The 25254-nt window shown below is 37.6% G+C and overlaps 1 protein-coding gene across 4 annotated transcripts in view; it reads right to left on the bottom strand.

The window, feature by feature from the left end:
• LOC132149478 (protein sidekick-2-like) overlaps positions 1–24908 on the bottom strand; it is a 130163-nt gene extending 105255 nt beyond the window's left edge. For all 4 annotated transcript variants that reach the window (XM_059558747.1, XM_059558750.1, XM_059558751.1 and 1 more), the window contains exon 1: positions 24548–24908. In XM_059558747.1, coding sequence (XP_059414730.1) covers positions 24548–24689 — 142 coding nt within the window. In that variant the 5' untranslated portion in view covers positions 24690–24908. The remainder of the gene's footprint in view (positions 1–24547) is intronic.
• Positions 24909–25254: the final 346 nt, after the last annotated feature.

Genomic DNA, 25254 nt, shown 5'->3' with positions numbered 1-25254 from the left:
TTATAAAAATTTCTGTTTGGATTGTGCACTATAAAGTCTATGTTCAAAAATGTGAGTGACAGTTAAGGTTAAAATGATAAATGAACATAACAACCCCATAGAAAATTAAACTAAAAAATCAAAAAATCTTCTTTTGTGTTTCATAGAAGAAAGCAAGTTTACAGATTTGAAACAACATGAGCAAAAAATGACATTTTATTTTTGGGTAAGCTATGCCTTCAAGACTTCTGTATCTAAATGACCTCTGTTATGATTATAATTCACACCCCCAGAAAGGGAATTTGCTAAACAACAAAAAAGTCGGAAATTTTTTTTCTGTGTTGACAATCCGATTCGGTAGGGTAATGAAGGGTTGATGATGTTATAAAAAAAATTTAACAAATTAAACAAGAAATCATAGATAAAAGCAAAAAAAAAAATTTACACACACACACGCATACACACAAAACGCATCAAAACTCCTATTTAGAATAGCTTGACAAATAACTTCATGGTTTAGTAAGCTGCAGCCAATCAAATAAACATCTATAATTAATCAGTTAAAACTGCTGAATACTGAAAGCTAGATGAGCGCATTTGCTTTTTGCATCCAGTCCAACTTAATCTTCCTTAAAGAGAACAGAAAAATCTTAATGTTGATCACCAGGGGCTCTGGAAAGTTTCAGACGAGATCTAACTACGCGTACCTGTATGAATGTGTCTGTGAGCGATCCAGTTTTTAACAACGCTTGCAATATAACTACAAAACAGACTCAGACTAACTGCGATTTGCAGGATATCTCATTTATGAAAGTCTTTTAAAAACTAGAGCAAGGATACGGGGAGGTAAACAGGATCAAAATCGATTCGATTCATTAAAGCCGTGTCGTGGCTTCTGTCTCTGAGCCAAAGCCACTCGCTCTCCTTCACTAACTGATATCAATGGCTGCCCTGTCATCTTGTACGTAAGCACATGAATGAATAAAACTGTCACACAGAGAGCTATATGAGATAATGGTTATGAGCATAAATGTCAGAGAGAAAACAAACCCCATGATGCATTGCGTTGCTTCGAGGCAAAAGATGCTCAAAACATTCGAAGAAGGCTGACTGAAACACCTGCGGTTCAGCCAGGCGTCAATCATCTGCTATACTTTGTGCCTCATTTCAACAGTGTTGGAGAAGCTGCTCCCAAAGATGAACTAATGTACTTTAGATCGTAATGGGACTATGCTACTAAATGATGCTATGTTTTGACATTAATTGGTGTAGAGATTTTACTGTGTTTCAAATTCAGAAAAAAAGGCAAGTTGCCTGTCATCGTTTATTGTCCTGACAACACTGATCGACGGCAAGAACTTGGGGATCTTGTGACTGCATTAACACACACACACACACACACACACACACACTAAATATGAACTGTGATGTGAGAGGCAGCAGACGGGGAATAAAATAGTTTCACGCTTTTGAGAACCTTTCAGAAAAGAATCTGTAACTAGCAAAATAACTATATTATAATGACATAGGCTATATGTGATTTATATGTTGTTTGAACATATGTTGTGTGTGTGTGTGTGTGTGTGTGTGTGTGTGTGTGTGTGTGTGTAACAGAAAACACTGACCGCTGGCATTTTAAAGCAAAATAAATATATTAAATATAAATTCATATAATCTGAGAAGCAGTCATTTTTAAAAAAATAATAATGTTTTACATGAATTTCAGTCCCTTTTCAGTGCTGTTTTTTAATGTGGTGTTGCACTGCTGAATAGTACAGCACTATGGCAAAAGAAATTATGTGAAAGAGAGACTGGGAACTGGGAAAGAAAGCAAAAATAATAAATTGATAAAGCATATTTCTACTGTGTTGTCTTTGTGGCTGCACACAACACAAAGTATACTGTGCAAGCACACAAATGAAAGTCATTAAAGACTCACAGATCAAACCAATCAAAAGTTTTGAATCATTTATGGTGTGTCATATGACTATGTGTAGTTAAAAATAAACAGTTGAATAAAGGGTTTTGCTAAAGGAATAGTTTAGCCAAAAATGAACATTTGCTGACAATTTACTGTACTAAGCCTCAGGCCAAGATGTACTATAGATGAGTTTGTTTCTTCGTCTGAACAGATTGTCTGAAGTAATGATACATTTCTCCAAATCTGTTCTGATAAAGAAACAAGCACAAGCCACATTAAACTAAATGCTCATAAGTTAGTTTAAAGCACTTAATATAAACATGTACTTTTCCAACAGCAGTTCACTCTGTGTTCTTTTCTACATGTGATATGCATTTTGTCCAAAGAAATGCTTTATTCCCTAATGTAAAGTTTATTGCGATTTATATTTATTACCATTTTAATTCACAGTTTCAAGTGCAGTTTAAATCCATAATGTATCGTAGTCAATTACAGTTCAGATTATTTTGAGAAATGGTCAAACACAAACTCTGTTATTCGCAGGTTAGAAAATAAGTAAATAGAAAAGTGCACGGTTTGTGTGTGTGTTTGCATCCTCATATGTGATCCCTCAAGCTTTTGTCAGTAAAGCTCAGCCAATGTCGCTGTCACCCAATCTCTTGCTCCAAGGAGCTTTGTGCCTATTTTTATAAATGTTTTCATATTAATTAGTCTTGACTGTCATTTAATGACTGCAGATCTTTAATACGACCTCACCATAGGATGTCTTGTTCATCTTACAAAGAGTAACTCACACAAACACAACAAAAGCCTTTTATTTCCTGTCCTGTCTCATGTTTTGACTTCTCAAAATTGGGATTAATACACTCTAAGCCAATTGTGTTCAAGAGATATCGTCAATTTAAGTGAGAATTAATTAGATTTAACTTTATCTCCTTGACCCATCACATTATTCTACCTCATAATATCTCTACTGCAAAGTCTTAATTGCAGGGAACGGTGCAAGGTGTGAGTGTTGGCTGTTAATGAGGGCAATTAGCAATGAGGCTTGTTAGGCCTCTGACAAACAGAGCTTGAGATTGGAGCTGCTGAATCATGAAACCAAAAGCAGACATGGCAACCAGACTGCAATCAGACTCCCTCCCCAGACTAAGTATTAGTGTGTTTATTCTATTTTAATCAAATAAAAAGTAAAGTAAGCATAAATGACTCCTTTAAAATAAAATACATACATAATCTTACTAACCCCAAACTTCTGCTAGCAAATCAATAATAATAATATATATATATATATAAAATAATAATAATTATCAATAGAATCAACTGCAGATTCAGTACTGACAGATGGCAGCTTTTAAAATGTATATGCATATGTGCATGTGTGTTCAGTAGCAAATTTGTTTCTGCTTTGGTTATCAAAACTAGTATCGGTGTTAAGTTTGATACCACTAACCACTTTGCTACACATTCAGTCTGCATCAGAGAACTGTTGCAAATCTGTAGGCAATATAAGCTCAGAAAGCATGAATGGAAGTCTACAGTACTTCAGAAGTCCCCTAGACCAAGCTTTGAAATTATATTTCTATCATGGGACACGATAATCCTGCCATGCTAAATAGTATGCAAATTGATATTCCATCTCAGATTGGATCCTGAGACGACATGTTCATATCAAGGTGTCAGCCAAAGGCTTTATGAACTCTGCATCACACCGTTCATCAAAGTGAAGCAATTCAGCCTATTCACAAAGTTGCTCGTGCAATCACAACTGCTTTTATTCATCAGCCTTAACAATCTCAACGCCAAACACTTCAGGTCACCTTCTAAACTTCTGATGATTCAATTTGAGCCTCAAATTAAAAAAAGAAAAAAGCTGCAGTGTGGCTTTAAACTAGGCCTCATCTCCTCCGTTAACAGTGAGGAGTTTTAATGAAGTGTTATACGATGCCCTCCCCGGACTTCATCCCCATGTCTAGTTCCAGCTCTACATGAAGTTCTCCACGGTCCGCTCGCTCAGGACACCTTTAATAAAACACGCCTTCAGAGGGAGGAGGGCATGCTGACATGCTCCCCTCGCTGTTGTGCCATGATTAAAGCTTTTTAAAAAAACACAGTCTTGCTTGTTTGCTTGCAGAGACTGGCAACATGCGTGTATGAGTGTGTGAGTGTGTGTGTGTGTGTGTGTGCGTTTTGACTGTTACTCGGCCCTGACAGCTTTGAGAGTGATGACAGGCTCGGGTGTGTGAAAGCCATGGGATAAGAGGTTTAATGAGGGTGTAGGATCAATGGACAGGTTAGGGGGGAGCTGTCAGATCACTTTCCTGTCTGTCCGTTCCTCTTTGGCTAATGAAATGCTAACATAAAAACATGATTCATCAGGTGAATATAAGTGCAACACTACTGACTCTGATTATATACAAGCATGTATGTTACTGTTTTGGGGCTTTTTGGAGATGAGCAGCACAGGAGTTATCAAACGATAGAATAATACAGTTCAACAGGAATCCTTACAAAAATTCAGGGATTAAGGCACTTGACAAAATATCACAGAAGATCAATTTGTGGATCCAGCTGGTAAAACTTAGACCAGTAAAAATCCAGTAAAAGACTAGTAAAAAGACCAGTAAAAAATAAAATAAAAGGCCACTTAAGTATACTTTAAGACAGCACACTTCATGACTGTTTCTTAATACACTTAAGTACACATAAAAATTGCACTTTGTAATACTGCCAAATTAAAAGCACAGTTTAAATCATTTTGTTTTAATAATATTTTAATGAAGTGCACTTATTTTGATGTGTTGACTGACACTCTAAAGCACACATAAAGGGATTATAATGTAGTGTGATATTTGATGTAACATTTTAAATATATTAAATTGCAACTTCAACTTACAAAAGTGTAATTGCAAATATATTTAAATACATGACATACAAATACAGTATCAGTAGAAATTACTTTAAAGTATATTTTAGTTTACTATACATGCTTGTCTGAACATTCAGTAGTATAGACATACTGCATATAAACCGCATATAAAGATGTACTTAAGTCCTACTTAAGTGTGTCAAAAAACCACTCTAAAGTTCAGCTTATTTCATTTCATATACATTTAAACTAAAGTATATTTTCATTTAATTGCAATTAGCATGAAATTAAGTGCCAAAAATTCCATTACATTCAGTTTGCAGTTAACTATATTTTTTAAAAAGTATGCTAAAATGTGTTTATTTTCCACAAAAGATGACTTGAATACACCTCTTATATTATGAGGCAGTTTTTCATTTCTTGATTAATATTCTTTTTGAGTAACCTTATTGACCTTTGGCTGTGCATATCAGATAATTCAACCTTTTTATGCAAAGGCAAGGTATGTTCAGGCTGTAAAATTTCAAGTGGGGCTGATGAGGCTGGACAAAACTGAAATAATATTTATAAATAATTCATGAGATTTATGAAAATGCTTGAAGATTTTGTGCTTGAAGACATATATATATATATATGGTTTTTTTTTTTAATAATGGGTAATGATGACTAAGATGTGAGTTCAAATTATGCTAATGATTTTTACTTGATGGTTACACCACATGACACAGTACAAACTTGTCATATGTGTTTTTTTATTTGCATTTTGTAAAGAATTTTACTGCTATTTACTGGTTTACTGCTATTCTGGTTGACTGGTCATCTAACAGCCAGTTAGTTGAATAGTGAGTTTGCCTAATTTATAACTTAACTAAACTTCAATATTTTAGTAAAGGATGAATTAGAGCAGGGATCCTCAAATCTGGACCTCGAGTCCACTTTCCTGCAGAGTTTAGCTCTAGCCCTAATCAAGGACACCTGAGCATGCTAATCAATGCCAATCATTGTCTTTGGGATCATTCAAAAATCACAAGCAGGTGACTTTGATCAGGGTTGGAGCTAAACTCTGCAGCGCATTGGACCTCCAGGACAAGATTTGAGGAAGGGGGAATTAGAGGCTTTTAACAAGCTAAAAGCATGTTGTGCTTAAGCATGCTAGCATGCTAACGACATTCTTCAAATTATCAGCTGTGAACAATATTTCTATAATTAAACCTATTCCGTTCAGGATTCAAGTCGGCATCTGGTTGACTCATAATTATAAAGAACTTCTTTAAAACAAACTAGTCATCCCTCTAGCCCAAACAGTAAAGCATGGCGCTAACAATGCTAAGGTCAAAGGTTTCATTCCCAGGAAATGTATGCACCAATGAAACAGTACAGTATACCTTTAATGGAATTCTGCTTGAAGATGCTAGCAATGCAGAAATTACACATTTGAGTGAACACTGTTGGTAAGATGCTACTTTTGATGCCTTTGATGAATCTCCCAAGTCCACAACACGAAGGCAAGGCAGGAAACAAACACTGTAGAGGGTGCGTGTGATTCTGTATGTACAGTAATGTGCATGTATCTCAGAGGTCCTCGCAGGGCTCACAACCACTCAAAGAGACAAGAGGACGCTTCTCAGACACAAGCCCCCGTGATGCCGCTATATCCAGAGCCCCTGCAGACCAGTGCGGAGACCAGATGACAGAGTTTCACCCGGATCACCGGCCCTGCACTGATTCACTGAGACATGAGCAGCCTCTCCCTTCAGCTAGCGACTCTTTGTTTCATCTGGAGAACTTGCTTCAGTTTCTTTCCTTCGTGACCCTTCATGTGCCCTCGATGTATTTGTCAAAGTGCATCAGAGCAAGTGGGAGTCCTACAGGATCTTTCACAAGAAAACAACCTAACTGTATAGAGTTGAGCTTAAGTAGCCAAGAGGTAAGGACAACATAAACATGCCAGATGAGTAGAGCTCTTTCTGTCGCTTTGGTACATTTCTCAGATCAAAATTGAAACTCCCAGTTTCTCATTTCTTTGAACAAGTTACATAAAATGTTTTGGTACATCCATGCAAATGATGTCATGTTGATCAAAATGTATTATAATGGGTCTCTGTTGAATAGTCTCACCCCCACAACATTTAGGCATTAGTTTATAGCATAAGTCTTTACATGCAAAATGGTTGAACAAGTTGTCATAATATATCAAGCGTATTTCTATACATTTCCATTAGACATTTTTCTAAATCTGTCCTGCACTGGTAAATTGCTCCCAGGTGAATCTTGATTTTCTCTAACGAAGGTGCATCTTATGAACCATCAACTGGCAAGTGTGTGTATATATATATATATATATATATATATATATATATATATATTAGGGGTGTAACGGTACGCAAAAATCACGGTTCGGTACGTACCTCGGTTTTAAAGTCACGGTTCGGTTCATTTTCGGTACAGTAAGGGAAAGAAATGCAAACATTAAACTGCAGGTTGTTTATTACTATACACTTTTTTTAAAAATACTTTTTAATAAAATATATATAAAATAAAAATAGAATAAGAAATAAAATACTGCTGCAAAGTTCTCCACTAAATAAAATACTCTCAGTCTCAAACCAATTTCATATAATAAAATATAATGAAAAATATAAATAAATAACTATGATTATATTAATAACTGCTTCACCAGAACCGTGCCTGACGCGGCTCTGATGCGGCGCTGGCGCGCTGCTGCTGCTGTAGATGACAGGGAGACCAACGACAGACCAGGCTCTTGTCTTCATGACAACAATATCTATACTTCATGTTGAGCATAAATATGAAGCCTACTGATAAAGGACACCATCAACAGTATTGACGGCAAAATAGACTATGTATGACAGGTGCAATATTTGAAAATCGATAAATTATTAATTTATTTTTTAAATTACATTTATATCTGAATTTATGTCAACCTATAGACTTTCAAACATCAAAATGTCATGAATTAATATGTATTTGTGTACAAAATGACATATAAACATATTTTCCTATTATATTTTGCCTGGAAACGCTTCCAACATGCTAGCGTGTCAGGTGAAAAATAGGCGTCGGTTCTATTTCTATTAATTAAATTAATTAAGCCGAATTAAAAACGGACACGCCATGCGGCTGAGACGCTTGCGCCACACATCCAGTGTGTCGCCGGCCTTAGAATCAGCTGCAGGGCGGGATTTGCACTAAATGCGGAGACTTCCACCACTTAATATGTTCGTTTGGAAACACGAAAATGTACTTATGTTCCGCGCACAAAATATTGCATTCCGTCATCCGGTACACACGTGCACCGTACCGAAAGCCCTGTACCGAAACGGTCCGGTACGAATACACGTACCGTTACACCCCTAATATATATATAGCCAGAGCACAACACAATGTTTCAACGTCTGACAATGGAAGGACAAGGAATTGCACAGGGTCAACAGCCAGAGAGAAGAAGAAGAAGAGGAAGATGAGTGAGGCTGCGTGGTGGAGGAGTTGGGAGGCAGAACAGAGGAAGAGGCAGAAGAGGCTGAGGACATGTGCGTGCTCCTGATGAGATAAGAGCCACACTTGTAGGCCACGTTCTCAATCATGGGCTTACAATGGCCGAGGCTGGTTGAAGGGTGCATCCAAATATTGGAAGGACAACTGTGTCCTCAATCATTCATACTTTTTGTCGACAGAACAGGTATGTAATCTAACAATAGGGACTGTACTGTAATACTGTATACTTTCTGTAATGCTTCATACAATATTACAGTATTCCACTTTCATTTTACAATATACAGTAAGTATACTTTAAACAGTGACATTTTATGTTACTAAATTTTGTATTTTGCATTACTATATTTTTTCCACATAGGACTGCAAGACAACTTCACTGGGGTGGCAGAGGGCCCCTTTTCACACCTGAACAGGAGGAGGCTATTTGTACCATGGTTGTAGAAGACAATGCCATAAGACTGAGGGAGATAAAGGGCCCTATAAAAACACCCGGCGCAATGCGACGCAAGGCTCAGCGCAAATGTGTTTGCTACTTTCAGTCCGGCGCCGTTCGCATATTCCCGTCCAGTGCCACGTCGTTTAATTAGCAAATGCATTTATACAAATGCCTACATTTCATAATGGATAGTCATCACATGTATCACAATTAGGCTATCTATTTGCTCGCACACGAGAAGCTCCGTTTCATCTCGGAGATGCGTTCTGTCTTTGTGCTTGCCAAATTCCACTGTGTAAAAAGCAAATCCGTCATGGCATGAGCGCAACTGGCTTTTAAAGGGATTTTTCTGTCATTAAAATAGCAAAAGTGGATTTGGACACGCCCTGAGTGCACCTGTGCCATGCGCTTTACACTTTGCGTTTAGATCGTTAAAATAGGGCCCAAAGAGTGCCATTATAGAGGACAACAACATCTCTGAAAACATCCAAACAGTCAGCATCTCAACCATTGACAGGGTGCTGAAAAGACACAAAAATTAATATGAAGAAAGAAATGAAGAAAGAGTGAAGGAGCTGCACTACCAGTATGTACAGGTAAAACATGTATGAGCATGCAGCAACTGTACCTCACAGTAAACAGTACAACATTGTATAGTGATATACAGTACAGTACATTTGACAGTACCTTTACACATTTGCTATGGCTGTGGAAAGGAGGTTCAATATGTGCTGTATACATCTGATGTAACTGTATCTTGTCCAAAATGAAAATGCATGCAATTCATAAAACTCATTTCGTGTCTTCTGGATATGGAGTATAATGTAACTGAAAACAAGTGAACCACCGTCCACCGCACAGCTTCATCTACATGGATGACGCTGGCTTCAACCTAACGAAACGCAGAAACCGTGTTTTGAAAAATCATCGGCCAGAGAGCTACAGTTAATTTGCCAGGCCAAAGGGGCAGGAACATAACCATGGGTGCTGCTATCTCTGAGAATGGTATGCTAATGCATATTCCCATTATTGGGCCATACAATACAGGGTGTCTTGTCACCTTTTTAGACACTCTGTACAGGGAACTCATCCCTGAACAAGAGAGGGGTCAGATTGGAGATGACCTGCCAAAGTACGTGACAGTTTAGGACAATGTCAGTTTTCATCACTCCAACATCATCAGGCAATGGTTTGCAGCCCACAAAAGGAAGATGATGGAGTTCCTCTCCTACTCTCCATTCCTTAACCCCATTGAGGATTTTTTCTCAGCATGGAGATGGAAAGTACATGATCGTCAGCAACATAGACAGATAACCCTTCTGGCTGCCATGACATCACAGCAGATGCCTGCAGAGGCTGGATAAGACACTCTAAAAGATTCTTTCCACACTGCATCGCAAGAGAAGATATTCGTTTTGATGCATATGAAAATTAGTTTTCCAACAGACCGGAACGTCAGGAGGTGTAGGAAGTCTGCACTGTAATTTCTACAGCACTGCATGTACAGTTTTCACTAAGGAGATTGTCCTATGTTCACATTTCTACTTTTATTTTTCTTTGTGCTATGCAGTGCTGTCTTTTCCTTTCTGTATCACTGTGACATGGTCTGTCAACAAATTACAGTACAAACAGTAAAAGCGTAAACGTGAATCTTGTCCAGTCTCTTGCAAAGTCCCACATACACTAAGGTGTAACCTACAATTTACAATAATTGTCATCACACCTGTAGCCATAGTTTACATCAGAACATCCCTCCAGAGTACACGGTTATATTGACAACATGACTAAGCAATTTGACTGTACTTATCCGTGCACAATGACACAAGGACTTGTCATTCTGATGGCACTGACATGTTCATTGACACAGATATTTATTTTTTGAGAGATAAACTAAGGATTTTGAGCAGGAGACTGGCTTTTGCAGGTAATACATTGTGTTGTGCTATTTGTACGAGTTGTTCTGAGAAATGCACTTACTGTTTTGCAAATGTCAAGGATGATTCGAGAAATGTACCAAAGCGACTGAGAAAAACTGTAATAGGGATGTCAATTAATAACAGGATCATGTTAATCACAATTAATTGTTTTTTAATTGTGCAAGCTTCACTGACTTCAAACAAAAACACGCTAAACAAGGCTGCATGTATTTGTTTAAAAATGCAGTAATAATAGTAATGTTGTGAAATATTACTACAATTCAACGTGCCCCTATTATGGCATTTTAATTATTACTTTTTTTATATCTGACAGACAGACAGATAGATAGATAGCAGGGCCGTGCAGAGACCTTTGGAGGGGCAGGGTGCTCAAAGTATAAAAGGGGCACATGGAACAAGACTTTAAATAGCGCTGTTCAAAATATCAATACAGCATTGTGATGCATTCCTTGCTGATTCACTGATATCGATATGGTTGATTATGTATTGATATGGCAGCAAATGCTGTGATGCAGTTTTGAAAAAGAAACCGATTAGAAAATACAATTTTAAGTTTAAAAGTAAAAAAATATATTTCCTTTCCACCTAATAATAACTCTTATAAACTTATAAAATTATAAACTTAAATGTCTTAAATTGTCCCAATCTGATGGCTTTTTCTTCTCTGTTCTACAGAATAATTAAGAACAGCGGTTATAGTAAAAACTATAGAAAACACTCATGCCTCTACATTTTCCTCTTTCTCACCAGCCTCTGTCTCCTGGCTTGCTGTTCCCTGCTCTCTTTCTGTCATGTGTGCCTCTACATTTCCCTCTTTTTCTTCCTCTATCTCCATCTCCTCATCTGGTCTGTTACTTTCCACTCTCTGTCCATCTAGGAACAAGGCACAATTTACTATTTCAGCATTAATCTATTATTTTAACCATCACTAATACTCCTGCACTTAATTAATAAGTCCACCTTAAATATTGATACAAAACATTAAACAACTGATACACTGGAATATAGTGATTAATATTATTATTACTGTTGTAGTTGTTGTTGTCTAAAATAGAACACCTTTGAAATGTAAACAAATGACAGGCTACATTTGTTATTCATCTCCTTCACACTGCACTTTGATGTCAGGTCAGGTATATTATTCATTTTATATTGACATTGATATTTCTACATTTATTTCCAGAGAGATATTATTGAGTTTAAAGGCTAAAGTGGTCTTGCTGTTGTAAACACTGTTGCTATTGTAGAAAAAAATATATTTGTGTCACATTTAAAATATAATTATATTTTAATTCATTTCTGAATTGTTTTTATTTTCATAATGATAATTCAGAGAATGGGAAAAACTGAATAAGCCTTACCAGTGTTGTGATAATTATTTTTAAGGCACTCTACATGTAAAAAAAAAAAATACAGTAATATAATAATAGTTTAGTCAAATAACATAAATTATTATTATCACTATTTATTCAAAACAATTCCAAACATGCTTAATATATCAGGAAATATCTTGATTCTCAAACATGTTTAAGTAAACGCGTTTTGCACCTTTATAGATTGTTATTTGATCAATAAATGGAAAAGTAGTGTAATCTATTAACTACACATAAAAACCCGACTTTTTACTTAAGTGCCATATCATGCCATACATTTTTTTTAATACAACTGAATTTGCAATATTGCAAATATTGTAAGTTACTTATTTTAACACTTTCATTTTACAGAGAGTAAAGAACATTTACATTATAAAAGAACATTTTCATTCAGTCTAGCCAGAGTTCAGACACTCTCAAAAACTCCCATTAAAATCACTGAAGCACTTTACGTTACATTATGCACATCTGCACTTTTTGTTGTTTCTGATGAGAGAATTCACTAAATAATTCAGCCAGCGAGCAAGTGAACAAAACACCGCGTTTCAGTGTTGACTCATCTGCACGTCTCTGATTGGCCATTGCATTCATAACCACAACAGAATCGTTTCTGATTGGTTATCATGAATCGTTGTACAAATGCGTCTGTCTCTGGCTCAGCGCCAGACAGCGAACGCAGATTTGAATTTAGAAGCTGATGCTGTTCACACTATCTAATCACACCGCTGTGATTGTATAAAATATATAAAATATATAAAAAAATATTACTCGGTTTGGAAGCTGCATTAAAAATCCACTTGGCTCAGAAATCTGAGGGGGCACGTGCTGCCTCACTTTGGGCATGATGCCTCTGCCCTCGATGCCTGTGAAACGTTTCTCCCTCAAACAGTACTTCTACACTACAGGCTACACACATACAAAATATCTGCATGTTCTCACATCAAATCGTTCTTGTAAAATAATAATAAGTAAATAAACATCAAAATCACTTCGCTGCGAATGAAACACCTTTTGCCAGCTTGTTGAAAATATCCTCTGGCAATTAAAAAATGCACGTGCGGCGTGACGAATCGTCCCGGTCGGATGAGGTCGTCGTCGTCAGGTGAAAGGTCATCCTGTGGGTCATTTTATTGACGGCTAAATTATTATTCAGAAATTTTACTAATATTAAGATTGGGCATGGGCAGGCATTCACAAAAGGGTATGTTATGACAAAAAAAAATTTGAGGAAAATTTGCTTTGACAAAAGGGCACTTTGGGCACCAAGGGGCAAAGGGGCAAAGGGGCAAAGGGGCAGGTGCTCAAGCACCCAACGCCCCCCCCCCCTGCACATGCCTGATAGATAGATAGATAGATAGATAGATAGATAGATAGATAGATAGATAGATAGATAATCATGTATAGATAATCAGATAGAGATGTTTTTGATAATCATGCAATAGTTAAGATTATGCCAATAATTCTAATTAATATTTTGCACTTTTTTATATTCCTGAATATGTAATTGAATACTTGAAATGTTACACTGAATAACTGAGAAACTTCAAGCACTGTTTATTCTTGAATTAATTTTGTTCTATTCAAGTGATTTCTTTTATTGCATCAAATTTGATCCTTTGTTCTTTTTTGTTCTATGGCTTGTTTACTTCTTTTGAGTAATTAAACAATGTTTACTTATCTGATAAATACCTGAAGGCTAAATGTCAGTGTTTCATTTGTTATTACTAACATTAATAATGAAGAAGAATGTGTTCAATAGCATAATTGTTTTGTTGTTGGTGTGATATACTGAAATGATTTTGCAGAACTGTGAAATTTCACTGGGATTGGTACCAGCTGAAATTTTGGTACAGCGACAACCCTCGTCAAATGAACACAGAGCCAAACACAAACAGGCTTTCTGAGCTAAATGGGATCAAGAATGAATTTGAGATGCGCACTACTGTATACCATACTGTATATCTGTTCTACGGTGCACTCACTTGGTTTCTCTTTTCATCTCTCACTCTCTTTCAAATGCATATTCTTTTCCGTTGTATGACCTCATAATAAACATGAGAGGGATTTATTGTGCAAAGAGCATCTTTCTTTCAAACATGCTTCTCAATTGACCAGAATTGATTCTAATGTTGGACATGGTGAATACAGTCCGCTCGATACTGGAAACACTGACAATTCTGGAAGCGTTTAAAGATTGAGCTCAGAAATGATGCTTTATACAAAAAATCAGAAGAGGGCAATTTGTAGCCGCATGATAATGCGCGCCTGTCAAGATATTGCGCACATGTTTTTGAAACGGTTTATATATATATATCGGCAATAAAGACTTTTATTAGAGTCCGCTTTCTTGCCTTCTTTGGTAATGAAAATAAATATCCGCACACAATCTCTTTTATCTCTGTCAGTATTCATTACTGCAAGAGGAGCAAAAAGCAATGCACCGCAGTTTTTCCATTTAACCTCAATAAGCTTCACTAACCTTTACTAAATCATTCAGGGCACAGGCGGTGATGGAATTGACTTATCTTGGGTCTTGTACCTCATTGTAATAACAACAGTCCAAATTAAATGGCGCTAATCTATGAACACATTAAATTGGTCAGTTTGTAAGACACTCACAATTATAGCCTAGCAGAGAAAACCAAAACCAAACATCATTTCCCAACTCATTGCAGCTTCAGAAGATCAATTATTGTATATAACAAAATAAATACGCTATTTTATAAAGGCATACAAAATAACCATAACATTTCCATTCCACCCCATCATTATTTTTTTTGACCCAGATATTTTGGAGAATCTTTATGCAGCTCTGTTTCAATTAAACTTCACAGTGACTATAAACCCCAAATAAAACAACCATTAAAGTTGCCCATGTAGCAAATGATTTCTATATATTTTAAATCAGTGACATCAAAAGAACCAGAAAAAAGTCTTGTATATGCAGCCTAACTGCTGCTGTTTATTCTGCCATCAATATTAATTAAGCAGCAATATTGTTAAGAAAAGGATGGATATCTTTAGTAGCTTTAATCAGTCCTTTAATTTAAACGCTCATTATTAATTAATGTTTTATTTAATAATCATGCAGTGAAGACAATACTGACTTTTTATATATTTTTTTTTTTTTCGGTTTAATGAAGGCTAAATGTCACTGTTCTTAATTTACATAGATAATAGTTATATTAATACTTAACATTTTCAGTTAAAGGAGTGTGTTCAACAGTATATTATTGTGCATTGAAATACGTATTGAAACAATCATTAGTTCTTTGACATTTGGTCAAACATATTTTAGTGTCATATGGCTACTTTTTTATATTTTTAGTTAATTTTTGGAGCTTGCCGCATATAGTAACTATGCTGTATGCAAATTTTCCTCACATTTACCTTTCCTTGAAAATTCAGAATTTCTCTTTTTGAGTTCCACCGAACAGCATGTGGGATTAGAACAACATGAGGATGAGTAAACAGTGACAGAATTGTCTTTTTTTGTTGAACTTTTGTTGACTGACTATACGTGACAAATACCGAATCTGTGAGGAGAAGAAATGTTGTTGCAAGTGTGAACAGCAAATCAACATTTATATATTCTCTGCATGCCTTGTACAAGTACACTCATGCATATATGTGAATATATGTGAAGTTTCAGAAACGCATCAGGGGCTCGTGAGCTTCCACCTCAAAGCACCATCAATTTGTTTTGCAAGGAAGGTGCGATGCAAAGAAACATCAAGCGCACGAGACGGCTGCAGGGCCACTCCGCTATGTCACCAGCATTTGAAGAAGCGCAGACGAGATGGAAGACAGAGAAATAAGAAGGAAAGGAAGAGTGAGAAACACAAGTGACATCAAACAGCCACACATTCCCACACGCGCTGAGTCTGTGCTGGTGGGGAGAGCTCAGCGTTTGTCCTAATCAATACCCAGCACAAGGCATTGAGATGCAGCCAGGGGCTCCCAGCCAGGCAAACGTCCAGGCCGACTGCCAAACGGTGGAGAGAAGAGGGCTGGAGAGGAGGGGTGTGATGGGACAGCAGGCAACTTCACAATCTGAAACATTTCCATCCACAGTCACGATGGGTATGCCGCACTTTCAGAAATGTCTTCCTGTCACTTATGGAGAGGGCTCAGTGGAGGGTCTTAAGGAGATTGTGGATCTACACTCAGGAATAGGTCATTTTATAGTGACCCTCATCCGATAAAAGTCCAAATTGTGGTATGTCATTTGCTGACATACATTCAAAATTATACTTGCATTCTGCACTGACTGAGACAGACAGACAGTTAGATAGATATATAGACTTTATTCTCAAACTATTTTACTTTAATATTTGCTTTTAAGTAAATGTTACACATTTATTCTTATATGAAACGTCATTGCCTTTTTCTCATAAAAGGGCCTTAAAACATTACTCATGAAGCATTATTCTCCAATTGATACTCTTTTTTTCTTGTTAGTAAATTGTAAATGTGCATACACAGGATCTTTAAGGCCCAATCCTTGAAATCTGTAAAAGACTACTCAAAATGGTTTGCAGCACTGCTCTGTGCTCAGAGCTTTTCGTGTTACAAGAGAAAGAGCTCTGATGAACAGAGAGCAAAAGATTGTTTTATGGGTAAAATTATCCATGTTATGATTGGCCGGGCTTGGTTTGAGCACCTTTTTTGAGCATGTACAGTCAGAACAACAAAGCTCAATCTTTTGTGCACATAAATGGGTTCATAGCGCTGGAGATTTTCAGAAGAAAACGAGGCTTGCATCTCCTTTGCTTTCCTCCTCCGCCTCCCCCGTTTTCAATCTTTCTATCAATTTCTCTATCATACGGTCATGTTGCCACTTTGCTATTTTATTCACAACACAAGAATGCACTCCCAGCTTCCCAGGAGGATGATGCTGAATAAGGGCAAAGATGTAGAGGGCTTTGTTTCTAGCTGCTGTTTCCCTTCAGTCAAGCTTTCTGTTGTTGAAATTTTTACACTGAACAGCCCAGAGGCTTGAAACAAGCTTGTATGCAGCAGGAAAATGACACTTTGTCAGAACTTCATCACATTTTCTCCTTTCCAAAGCAATCCTGCCATGACAAGATTGCTTTGAAAGACCTGCTAATTTCATTCCGACGCTAAGCATGTCAGTGGCCAAGGTCTCTTCAGAAGACGATCACTGTGCACTGCAGCTATTGAGAAACAACCTTCGCTACATAAAGACTTTATAAGAACATACATACACACAGCAGCCTTTTCCATTTTGTCTTGTGCAAATTTGCACTGAATTTCTTAACAAATTATCTCCAAGCAAATGCACATGCAAAACGTTTATTAAGCCTATAATAACACCGACATTTCCCCCCTTTTGCAGTGAACAACCTCAAAATGAAAACCAAATTCACCCAAGCTGATGATCTTTTATTTAAACTAGCCTAGAAATAATATGTTTCATCCAAAGGCAGGTTTTTTTTTTTATTGACATCCCTCTCATTAAGCATTAAATCTTACAGCATTCAGTTTCTGTTTCCTCCCATCTTAAATATCAAATGATCTGCCTGCGAGTTGGGTTTTAGATTGATTTGAGCTCAGGTACAGAACAAAGCATTATCCAAAAAAGAGAAAACGTACTGGTCCATTGGTTCTTTCAATCCCGCACGGTTTTGATAATGTCAACAGAATGGAAACTCATTTCAGAAAAATATGCAAACAAATGTTACTATGTTAGCGCATTAGACTAATACTTGCTGATTTTGTTCACACATATTGTTTTGGGGAGTTTTTTAGTGTAATTTTTTTTGCATTTTGATACACTTTTGTGACTTGTTTTCTTTCAATTATCACATTTTGTATTTCTTGTTTGGAACTGACTGATCACTTATATCAGCTTATACACATCTGGCTTTGACTCAATTTGATGTAACTAATTTTTTTTACTCAAAAACAGGATAAAAGGCTGGTCATTTTTTACTGGGAACACCAAATTAGATGAAGGATTTTCAGCACAACACAAGGGTTAAGAAAGTAAACAGGGTCAGTGTTGTATGTTCAATATTACAGCAAATTGACTGATATTGTGGCTGGCATCCCAGCAAGCACATAATGTTTCAACAATATTTCACAATGTTGCATTTTGGATGCTTTTAGGTCATGTTGCAGTACAACCTTTTAAAAAAATGATCTAAGAGAGAAAAATCTGGCACACTGCAGTAGAATGCAAGAAATATGAAATGTTTATAGAAACAACCTGTCATGTTTGTGACCTTGATCAGCCCCTTTTTTTCTTTGCTCTTTGTAATATTATCTATGTCCAATACACTTGCCTGCAAACTTTCAGGTGTCTATGTGTGTGTGTGTGTGTGTGTGTGTGTGTGTGTGTGTGTGTGTGTGTGTGAACTGGTTTGGGTGATTTATAAGGACACAAATTTTATAATGACAGGTAGGGTATAACAATATGAAAGTGGTTTATGAGGACACTACCTATGACCCTGTAATTTATTCAAAAGTCTTAAAAAACATACTAAATGGTGTCTTGTTTTTTGTTTAGTTTTTTTGGAAATCTAAAAATGCACAATGTTTTCTATGAGGGGTAGGTTTAGGTGTGCAGTTGGTGTAAGGCGACAGAAAATATAGTTTGTGAAGTATAAAATCATTACACCTATGGAAAGTCCCTGTAAATCACCATCATCAAACCCAAAGATAAAGATGTTCTTAATAAAAGTTTAGACTCGTCCACACCGTTCTAAAACAGCTCATTCTAACACGCCCCTACATTTCTATGTAACTGTGTGCGAAAGAAGGCGTAACTTTTATTCTCGCTGTTGCCACCCCCGCCATGTTGTGGAGACGCTGTTTTTTTATTGTGAGAGTACTTTGTTTGGACTTCCAAAAGAGGACACAACTAGAAATCAGTGGTTAAGTTGTATTTACAACACTGTTCCAGATCAGTTCAACCCAAATATTCAGATGTGTGCAGCACATTTTATGGAAGACTGTTTCCTGATCCTGGTAGAGAAGGCTATAATGCCGGCTGTTCTGATTCACAGTCTGTAAGTACATTTACATATTTATAGAATTTGCCACTGATGATTCAAACACGAGTTTTGAGCAGTGTAGAGAAGCGCTTGCTTACGCACTGCAGAGTATGTGTGAAACAGGCGTAAGTCATTATAATCAGTAATTATGTACCCGCTGGATGCAACAAAAGGCTTGTTTAGTAATGAGTTTTATTGTTTTTGTCTTGTGTCACCGTTGTTCTGACCGGGACACGCATCACAATATGTTAAGGGGCGTAACATTTCCATCACACTCTTGAGGCATTCGGCCAATCACAAAGCACTGAATAGCTGGCCAATCAGAGCACACCTCACTTTTCAGACCGATGAGCTTAGTAAAAAACTATGTGTTTCAGAAAGGTCGGGAATAGAGGAGAAACAATAATGTACAGTATGTGGAAAATAGTATGTTTTTTCAAACCTTAAACTGCATTAACACATTTCATTACACCAAATACACATCTACAGTACACAGAACATGTTCTTTTTAACAACATGATATGATCCCAACCCCATACCTAAACTTCAGAAGTACCTTCCTAACTAATATTAGGCAGCAAATTAGGAGTTTGTTGAGGCAAAAGGCTTCACAAATAATGTAGATGTACATTTCAAACATGTAGCAAAAAAATTTCAGTATATAGAATGTATTTTTATGATCAAAATAACCCAGATCAAATTATAAAAAAATTTGGGAAGTTTTGTTCACTTTTTAAGTTCAAAGGCAACTTTGTGCCAACAGAAAACCATTTATCAGCCTGCCAAATACAGCACCTAAGTAAATTGTGATTATTCATATTAATTTGACTTGGAAGAGAACAGTGAATGGGTACACTTGAAATAAATAGCTCACTCATGCAAATATCCAGCAATAGACACACGCACAATGAGTCTGATGGGAGGCCAGGTTGTTTTCTTTTGAAACATTGGTGTATTTTTAACAACACTGAATTTTCTGGGGTCTTGTACAATATCTTACTATATACCTTTAGATGGTCAGATACAAGACTTTCATAGTTAAACCCTGCAGACTAGTTTAGTGTAGACCAGCATGATTTTTATGCTGGTTTGGTGCCGGTTCAGCTTGTAAACCAAGCTTTTTGAACAATGATGTCTTGACATCAACATCCCACAATAGAGTCAAGCATTCTAAGCACAACATATGCAGTAATGGTCTTGTCAATAGCATGAAAAATCCCTCCACAACACAAACTGTTACAGCTCCAGTAGATCAATCCTTGTACACAGCATCAACTTTCAACCTACACAACCAGCATCTACCATCAAGAGCTGTGCTATGAATGGATGTGATACATACTGATGTCATGAGTTAATCACTTTGCCATAGAGATAGTGAACAAACACTTATAATGTTCTCGACATAATGTTGTAGCAAAAATGAACACTTTAGCAATATTAAGAGAGCAGACGATTACAAAACTGAAGGGTTCTCATAATCATCATCAGGCGAGCAGCTTCCAGCAGCTGGTCGTCGACAGAAACTGTTTCCTTACTGATTGGAGCCAGCCTGAGATTCCCGAGCCAAATGGTGTTTGCAAAAAATTCACAGGATTCAGTTTAACACAGAATTTTTAAAAGCTTCATGAATAAATCCTTGTTTGCACCAACAGACTACTGAGACAGAATCAAACCCGATAACAGTGCCGTTCCAGTAGCGTGATATAAAAAGACATGCATTTGCGGCAGAATAATGAAAGCGTTCTTTCGAGCGCTCGCAGCAAACGGATCGCAAGCAGTTGGAGCACCTCGGGGATCGCATTAGGAGCCAGCATTTCATGGATGCATTGCTAGATCTGACTCTCGTTGGCCTCACATAAACACTGACAGTCATACCCCCTCAGGCTCACAGCAATTACTATGCAGGGGCCCTAAAGTCTAAACTTATCTGATTATATTTCCATTCTGCACTATCCAAACAGTTTTACTGCTCGAACGATTCCGTTTAAAAGCCTCCTGGAGCGAGATACAGGCTTCGTTCAGTCAGTCTACAGGTCCTCTAATATTAGGCTACAATCGCTTTTGGTCTAGAGGCAGATTAACATGAGCCGCCGCTCTGATAAGAAGCAAAGTTTGACATCCAGTAATGAAAAAACAGACGGAGCCTTTCAGAGGTCGACGTGCCTCATTTTGAGCCATTTATTCATTCCTCAGTCTACTGGCTGTATGAATAAACATCAGCAAACTGCAATGGTGAGGAACGAGGAAGAGCTACTGCGTTAGACGGCGTGGGATTGCAGGAACTGGGCTGTCAGTCTGTTTCTTATGGGCCTTGCACTGGGGCTGCAGCTATAGGGCTCGCAGAAAACGCTGAGTGTTTTGTCAAAAATTCACGAGACATCTGTTGCCATGCCGGGACCTTGCTTCAGAGACGTTTAATTAAATAAGTGTCACGGCGCGTACAGATAAATATGGCGCAACTGGTGCACGGGCGCATAATTATGACAAGGCATCTAGGGAGCTGCGGTCTTCCATGCTCATTATGGCCCATCTGGGACATCAAAAAACAGTGTGCGTGCCCCATGTGTTCATATGGGAACAGGCTTTTACTGGTGCCCTCAAAGGGGAACAGCCGCATGGTGGCGAATTTAAACTACCGCGACTGTGACTCAAATTTCCTGGAGTTTTTACGCGGTTGACGTCTTGACATATGCCTGCACGCACACGTTATCCCGCTTAAATAACAGAGCAGGCAGTTTTAATCGCATAAAGATGTGGATTCCACCCGAATTCAGTTTTGTACGTATGGAGGATTATCAAATATAATCAGAAGATTTAAAGACGACTGACAGCTGTCATATGATGCGACAAAGTGGCACTAAGACATTGTTTCGAAAATACAATAGAATTGGAATTAGTTCAAAAAATCAAGAAAGAAGCTGTCTGAGGCATATCTGTGCTTTTCTTCTTCAAGAGTTCGTAAGGTGCTCTGGTTTAATGGTAGCATTCTCCAAAGGCGGTCAGCCTCACGAAGGGGGTTTTCTGTTTTTCGGTGAGCACAAAAAAAGTGTCACTCTGTTGGAGCCGTCTCTTTTAGCAGACTCTATCAGGTATACCGGTGGAATTAGAGTTTGGATCGCTATTAAACGCAGCATGAGAAACATATTCAGCCTTTGGATAGAAAAAAACAAGCACATGATACCTTTGCATCCCGAGAGACCTCTTCAGCTTCTGAGCCCACCTAATTTATGGAATCCTCCATGTTCCCACCGTTCACAAGGATGACTGATCCCATTCTGCCGTACCCTGCATGCCAGTCACGCTGATACTCATTAGCAGGAAGCTTCAGAACAAATACTGAGGCCCGGTGGGGGGGAACATTGGGCATCAGACACTCTTTGCTCCCCAATGGTGGTTAATGCCACCCTCTGTGAAAGAAAGAGCCTCCGACTTGCTGCTGCTTCTTCTTGCCACCCTCTGTGACAGGTACCCATTCGGTCGCTCAGGGCTGCAAAGTCTGCCAGCTTCAAGTGGAGCCGAGCAATTGATCACCAGAGAAAGACTTGAGGTGAAAAGGGTTCAAAGAGCTTTTTCTACCCATTGACCAAAGTGCTGGGTTTCCTTTTAGTCACCGCTAAGCTCCCTTAAAGCTGTCCAAGGGCATTGAAAGTACACTTAAGGATGAAAACAGGGATCTGATCAATACGAGGAAAAACAAAGCTGCCCTCAGCTCTAAACAAACATTGGACAGACCTTGTCTATAGTGTGCTAGTGTATAGACACACTCCATGACAGGATGCTAATAAGTGTCAGCAACACGATGCCATGCATAATAGGGGAGGGCTGAAAACTTTTTAGATAAAATAGGGGGTCGTTTTTACCATAATGTGGCCTGTTCAAAGGCCAACTTGCTCAAGAATTATAACACTTTTAGCACCCCGATGCTTAGAGCATTGTAATTGTCAGATGCACCTCAGTCTATCCACGCCTCTTCACAGAGAATGAATTACCAGTGCCAGTACTTTAAGATCTGTCAACCAGGATGGATCACTGGGCTGTATATCAACTAGCTGCCTGCGGATGCCGAGGCCATTTTTACAGCAGCTAATAGATGAGAAATGCACCCTGTGGACAGAGCAGAACACCTTGTCAATAGGTAAAATACCCTCAGAAGCTAACTGGATGAACGAGCGATAGTATGGCACTATGGGGGATGGATAGTAGATTGATGCAACATGATATATTGTTGGTTTATATAGTTGTTCAATAAGTCAGTTTTCATTTTAAATCAACATATCTTTCTTGCTCATTTACATTATTTTATTTATTGGGATTATTTATTGTAATCATTTGCTATGATTTAGGATCCAATTAGGGATGTACGAGTTAACAGGTGCCACTAGACACATACAATGTGACTACATTAATTAACTTTTACACCATTCAATATATATATATATATATATATATATATATATATATATATATATATATATAGCATAATAACATTGTTTTATACATATTATGTATTATATTATAAAATATATAATAACGTTAAATGCAAAAACTTAATTTTTCACAGAAACTTTATACAACTTTTACTCAAAAAAAGTAAAATAAGTAATACTAGTATTTTAATTATTTTAGTTTAAAAAAAGACAAGATAATAATAATAAATAAAATAAAAAAAATAGATCATGTGCATTATACTTTCACAAGGCTCTCTGTAGATTTTCAACTTTAAGAAGTGACATGATGGAACAACCATTTCTGTAAATCTAACAAAAGTGCACAGTTCTTAACCAGTTACTTCAACTTGGCCGAGTATCAGCAGATTCATGCTATTTCTGCCCTCCAAATAGGCAAGACAGCATGGCAATTGAAATGACAATTGAATAGAATTTTCTTTCCGTTAGATCCACAACAAGAAAAGCTTGCATCCATCATTGCATTTTGGCATTTAGGTCATTTTTCCACAATCTGATCACAAATGAGCTGAGATAAATGTTTTGTTCTCTGACAGACCTCTCTTTTCAAACCTTACCCATTGTGTAAGTGTAATCTAGAAGCAATAACACAAGTGAACTGCGGTGATGCTGGGTGCCTGTGATCACTCCATGGGATTGTATTACAAATGATGGGGCATGTTGGCCAGAGCTAGAGACCACAGGGTATTAGTTCAACCACATCTGCCGGGTTATCACCTAAATTCATAGCAGCAAATGTCATACTACAAATTTCATTATTAAACAATGATTGATTTATTCCCAAAGGTATATTCATAATATTTCTATCATAATTTAGAAGTGACCTTAAGATCTGAATAAACTGAAATCTTGAAAAGAGATTTCAGCTTAGCCATGCTCTTTTTGAATCTAACGTTTTGAATCCCGTTAGAATCGGTTCCAAATTATGACGAATTCCATTCGCATTCTGTAAGGAGTCTTTCCATAAATCACACATCACTGACTCGTGAGCTCGGAGTCTCAGAGGCCACTTTAAGACTGGAGACGCTTACCTTGCGCGCAAGTGTTATTAATGATTGAAAACAATAGAATCCATCCTGCGCTCCACTTCAGAGTTAACGCGCGCCTTGACATGATGCTCCGACGCGTCTGTGAGTCCGCAGCACGCGTTCGCCCGCGCCGCGCTGGATACATGTTGCGCCGTAGTTTCCCCAAAACGATGTGAGACACTGAGCGCGTTGCTCCCGGGCGTCCAAAACCAGCGCTTAATAAGGAGGAGTCTAAAAATAAGTCTGTACTGGTCAGGCACAAATAAACTACTGCAAAGTCCGAAGAAGCAAAGTTTAAGAACAGTATAAACAGCACGACTTCAAATGGCAATCACTTTATTCCTTTGTAAATTATTTTGAATATTTGCGCAGTGTTAGTTACAAAAAAATGTAAAAAATAAAAATAAAAATAAAAATAAATAAATAAAAAGGTAGGCAAAAATAATTGTTTAATCTCTGAAACCTTTCTGAACTGGGTTCAGATGAATTCAGTCATTTGCGTTCAAAGGAGTGAATCGATTCCGCTGCATCCCTACGCGCCATGAAACATCAGGTGGATACTTAAAAAACACTGTCCAGCCTGGAGAAAAGTAACAGCTGAAGTAGTGGAGCATCAATGAGGAAATATTCCGGCCGGTATCTTGGATGTATTCCCCCTAAAATGCAGTGTCCTTTCAGTACTGCGAGCAACACTGTATGAGTGCCTGTCT

Source organism: Carassius carassius, chromosome 9 (assembly GCF_963082965.1).
Source record: "Carassius carassius chromosome 9, fCarCar2.1, whole genome shotgun sequence".
Classification (NCBI taxonomy): Eukaryota; Metazoa; Chordata; class Actinopteri; order Cypriniformes; family Cyprinidae; genus Carassius; species Carassius carassius.
Note: the sequence above shows the minus strand (reverse complement) of the source record. Positions and strands in the feature narration are given on the sequence as shown.